General features: G+C 41.6%; 1 protein-coding gene across 1 annotated transcript; it reads right to left on the bottom strand.

The window, feature by feature from the left end:
- Window positions 1-2,424: 2,424 nt before the first annotated feature.
- On the bottom strand, window positions 2,425-4,897 carry LOC137614989 (piggyBac transposable element-derived protein 4-like). The gene is made up of 2 exons (XM_068344627.1): window positions 4,023-4,897; window positions 2,425-2,587 (listed from the first exon to the last, which is right to left on the bottom strand). The coding sequence occupies exons 1-2, from the start codon at window positions 4,895-4,897 to the stop codon at window positions 2,425-2,427; spliced, it is 1,038 nt and encodes a 345-aa protein (XP_068200728.1).
- Between the last annotated feature and the right edge of the window lie 228 nt (window positions 4,898-5,125).

Genomic DNA, 5,125 nt, shown 5'->3' with positions numbered 1-5,125 from the left:
GATTGTGGAGGTCAACTCAGACAACACCACAGCTCTTGCTTATATCAGGAAGCAAGGAGGGACTCACTCTCTGTCTCTGTTCGAGACAGCAAGAGAGCTCCTTCTTTGGGCGAAGGAGAACAGGATATACCTGCTGACGAGGTTTGTTCAGGGACAGAAGAATGTGAGGGCGGACATGCTCAGCAGGAAAGGGCAGGTCCTTCCCACAGAATGGACCCTCAACCAACAGGTCTGTCAGAGTCTCTGGAGGCTGTGGGGGAGACCCCTCATCGATCTTTTCGCCTCAAACTTATCCAAGAGGATCTCCATCTATTGCTCCCTAGTTCCGGACAAGGAGGCAATAGCAGTAGACGCCTTTTTGATGGATTGGACGGGGATGGACACTTATGCTTTTCCCCCGTTCAAGATCATCAATCTGGTAGTCAGGAAATTCGCCCTCCTCGATTCAGGACGGATGATCCTGATAGCTCCGTTCTGGCCGATGAGGGAATGGTTCACGGAGGTGGTGGACTTGTTGATGGACTTTCCAAGAAGCCTCCCTGCAAGTCCAAATCTGCTCAGACAACCCCACTTCGAGAGATATCATCAAAACCCCCTCGCTCTCAATCTGACTGCCTTCAGACTATCGAGAAGCTCGTCAGATCGAGAGGCTTTTCAGCGCAAGCTGCGAAAGCTATCGCCAGAGCGAGGAGGGTCTCTTCGCAGAGGGTCTACCAGTCCAAGTGGGAGACTTTTAGGGCTTGGTGTAGGAAGCACAAGATTTCCTCATCCACTACCTCTGTGAGCCAGATTGCGGATTTCTTGTTGTACCTCAGGCAGGACGCTAAGCTAGCTGTGTCCACTATCAAGGGGTACAAAAGTATGCTCTCTTCCGTCTGTCGGCATAGAGGCTTGGACCTGTCTCGCGATAAGGACTTACATGACCTCTTGAAGTCTTTTGAGACGACCAAGCAGACCCAGTTAAAGCCCCCTTCTTGGAACCTTGATGTGGTTCTTAAATTTCTGTGCACCAAGAGATTTGAGCCCATCTCACAGGCTCCCCTTAGGGAGGTTACCAAGAAGACCCTCTTTCTTTTGGCCTTAACAACAGCTAAAAGAGTTAGTGAAGTCCATGCCATTGAAAAACAGGTAGGCTTCAATCTGAATGGGGCAGTTTGTGCCTTGAGACTAGACTTTCTCGCTAAGAACGAGAACCCTTCTAAGCCCTGGCCGAGGACCTTTGAGGTTCCTAACTTGACCAACCTAGTGGGTCAGGAGCAAGAGAGGCTGCTCTGTCCAGTACGAGCCCTCAAGACCTACTTGTCTCGCACGAAAAGTGTGAGAGGCTCTTCTAGCTCCCTGTGGTGTTCTGTGAAAGATCCTCAAAAGCCCCTTTCCAAGAACGCTTTTTCCTTTTTCCTGAGGGAAGTGATAAGAGAAGCGCATCTCTTGTGTGAGGAGGAACACTTCGGACGTTTAAAAGTGCAAGCTCACGAAGTGAGGGCCATTGCGACCTCGCTTGCTTACCGCAAGAACATGTCGCTCCGTCAGATTATGGATGCGACATTCTGGAGGAGCAACTCTGTGTTCGCCTCTCATTACCTCAGAGAGGTGAGGGTGGATTATGAGCTACCATACGTAGCTACGGCTTCTGTATTCGGCAAAGGAGTTACTACCTCCCCTCAACCTTAGTTTTGTTTACTTGTGCATAGGTTGGTGTATTTTTTATTGGTTGTCTGAGGACTTCGACTTGTGTACAGTCACCTCAGTCTAGTTAGATAGTTTTTATCTACTTTGCAAATGTTAGGTGGTTGGTTTGGTAAAGTTGCGGTTTTTTATTTTGGGCAATAGGTAATCCTGAAGTCTAGTCAGATTGTTGGTCTCACCCCGTTGACAGACTCGATTGAGTGTTTTCAGCACTGCAGGTCACATCCTGGCTGACACTCCTAAGGGAAAGCGACTCAAGAGGCAGGAACCTTTGAAGTCAGCTACCTTAGCAGGTAAGGAATCAAGGTTTTATTTATCCTACAGCTTTTTTGGTTGTTTCCCCAACGATGTTTACTGTCTATCACCCTCCTCCAAGTGTGTTAATCAGCTATGTATATATGACTGCCAGGTAAGTTCTATTCATAAAAATGGAATTTTTATGATAAAACAAAGTTTTGTGAATACTTACCTGGCAGTTATATATACATTCGAAGGCCCACCCACCTCCCCTCAGGAGACAGGTCGGGTATAGATGAACTGAAGAACAGAAAACGGGAATGATTCCTCCTACCACCCTTTAACTGGTGTTACCACCCAACCACCACAAGGCGGTTGCCTAGTTTAGAAAAATTCTGCCGAAATAGAGATAATTAGCTATGTATATATAACTGCCAGGTAAGTATTCACAAAACTTTGTTTTATCATAAAAACTCCATTTTAAATAGTTCGGTATTTTCTCTATCCATCCTCTCCCAGAAAACCTTCAAACTCTTCCATCTCATCCTCTGTGAAGATTTCTTCTAGAGAAGGAAGGCCTTGGAAAACATTTGAGGTTGAGGGGACGGCCGGATCAAGCACTACGGGCTGAGCACGCTCGTCTTCGTCGTCACTCACGTTAGGCCTAACGAATTTTGTTAAGAGTGCCTGCTTTAACTTATTCTGCTTCTGAATGTGACGATCGAAATAATATCTAAATGTTTGGTCAGCACCCTGAATCATTTCAGCTTCCCGAACCTCGCAAATTTGTAATGAAAAGTAAAATAAATATTAAGAAATGAACTTGAAAATTACAGTCTTGATCGAACGATCTCTCTCTCTCTCTCTCTCTCTCTCTCTCTCTCTCTCTCTCTCTCTCTCTCTCTCTCTCTCTCTCTCTCTCTCTCTCTCTCTCTCTCAAAGACACAAACGTTTCTGTTCCGCTCCTTGCTATTCGTGGATGTATAACTCCTTGAGTCTAAGCTGGATGATCCATAGGAGTCGCACATTTTCAAAATTTGCTCTTTATTCTTCAAAATGGACCTCACTATAAACTGATTCATATTCAGCTGACGGCCAATAGCACAGTTGTTCTTTCCTTCTGCTTTCAACTTAATGACAAGCTTTTTCGTCTCGATGGGATAAGTCTTTCTTTTTGGCTTCAGGGTCGGTGCAGACATGATATGAATTATCGGAATGTGTGCAGATCTTGACAGTGCGATAACTAGTTAGCGACTGAGAAGTGAGAATAAAAAAATTAAAAAGCCCGATTGACAATGCTGATGAAGAGGATATCGAATACCGATTTTTCCCTAATTGATTTTTTCTACGTTCTGTCTAATCTAATGTACAGTACATTCTTATGTAAAGGGCGAACCCCAACATTTCTTGATGCTGCTACACTTTAATTATAGATATTTTACCACCTATTTATAATCTTTATTTATAATAACATCTTTAGTAAAAGCTCTTCAATATCACTTTCAGGAGTAAATGCGTTTATGATAGACGATGAAACGTAAAAAAAACGTTTTCCTTTTAACTTTCAAGCCTACTTTTGCAAAGCTGAATTTTTAATCATCTATTGAGCTTAGTGGCATCATTGGATCATAGATAATGATATATATTCACCACAAAGTTTTTTTTTAAGCTTATCTTTGTTTTTTTACACTGGGACATAAACATCCCTATAGTGTTATATTGAAATTCAAATTGGGATTGTTTGATCCCAGTTAGTACAATAAAGTTGAAAATACATATTGCGTATATAGGAATGTTGGAATTAAATGCAAAGTTATAAGTGTACATTTATTATAAGTATATTGTACCTAAAGAGAAAAAACATCAAACTATATAATGGCAAAATAAATGTAGCTTTTTGGGATAAGTAACTGAGAAAAAAAAAACACATACACCATTGAAAATTCTTAGGCAATATAATTATATTTTCCTTTGAAAAAAGTGAAAGGAAAAACAGCCTGATAACTATATGATTGGGAGGCTTTTACTCAACTATTTATGTATGGTAGATAGGAAAACATTGTAAACAAAGTGGAACTTTCCATGTTTGACACTGATACCTTGTTCGCTTTTCTTTCTTCCTTGAAGAGCATCTTATGCATCTTCGACGGCTTTCTTCATGCACGGGCATATGGTCAACATTCTTCAGCTCCTTAGAAGTTTTGGAAGGCCGTCCTAAACTTCGTACTCTTCTCTGTGGCAGATTTTCCCTTCTCTCTTCAATCAAAGATTCTGCTAATGTTACTAAGAAGTCAATGAAAGGGCGCTTCTTGTGGTTGATTTCGTTGTGAATAACATGTGCATTGTACACCGCTGTCATTAGAAGTCTGAAAAATACTTTGATCCACCATTTCTTGCTCTTTCTGTCAAGGTCATACAGAGTTATCATTTGATCCCGTAAGTCAACACCCCCCATATGATCATTATAAAATATAAAAGCTTCAGGGCACTGCAGATCTTTTTTTGTTCCCTCTTTAATTTTTCTTTGCGTCACACCTATTTCTGTATTATGACAATTACTCAGAATCGTGACACACTTGGTGTCTTGCCAGGAAACTACCAGAATGCCTTCATTACAAACGTACATCTCTGACTCTCCCCGTTGAAGTTTGACGTCAAGCTTTGGAAGATTCTTCCTATTTGGCATAAAAGTCCCAACTGCTGCAAATGGGAGTGAAGACATGAGTCTAACAGATGTGAAAAATCTGTCGAAACATAAGCATACTTCTGGTGCCCTTATTGTTTCTGAAAGCATCTTGATTACTCTTTCACCAAGAGTTCCTTCCATAACTTGTGTTTCCTTTCCTTGATAGATATTGAAGTCATACACATAGCCAGTATTTGAGTCTGATCTTACCCAGGTTTTGATTCCTCGTTTCACTGGTTTCATAGGCAAATACTGTTTCATGCTGGAACGTCCTTTGAACTTTGTCATGCTTTCATCTATGGACTGAAATGTGCTGTCTGTTCTTGCAGCAAGAAAAGTTTTTTTCAAGCACCTCACCACATCTTCTACATAGAATATCTTGGAAGATTCTGCTGGTTTACATGGATTATTGAAGTACAGTTTCGAAAAAACTAGTTGAAATCTATCCCTTGAAATTGACTCGCTTATTTTCTCATTTCTTAGTGAGGACTTTCTTGACCAATACATTCTCATGGC

This window comes from Palaemon carinicauda, chromosome 21 (genome assembly GCF_036898095.1).
Source record: "Palaemon carinicauda isolate YSFRI2023 chromosome 21, ASM3689809v2, whole genome shotgun sequence".
Classification (NCBI taxonomy): Eukaryota; Metazoa; Arthropoda; class Malacostraca; order Decapoda; family Palaemonidae; genus Palaemon; species Palaemon carinicauda.
The sequence above is the reverse complement of the archived record's forward strand: the minus strand, read 5'-3'. Positions and strand labels throughout refer to the sequence as shown.

Bases quoted from the DNA above. Each gene is read 5' to 3' on its own strand.
- LOC137614989 (XM_068344627.1), bottom strand. From the start codon at position 4,897: ATGACAAAGTTCAAAGGACGTTCCAGCATGAAACAGTATTTGCCTATG. The intron at 2,588-4,022 runs GTATCAGTGTCA...AAAATTCGTTAG, and splicing joins AAGAAAGAAAAGCGAACAAG to GCCTAACGTGAGTGACGACG.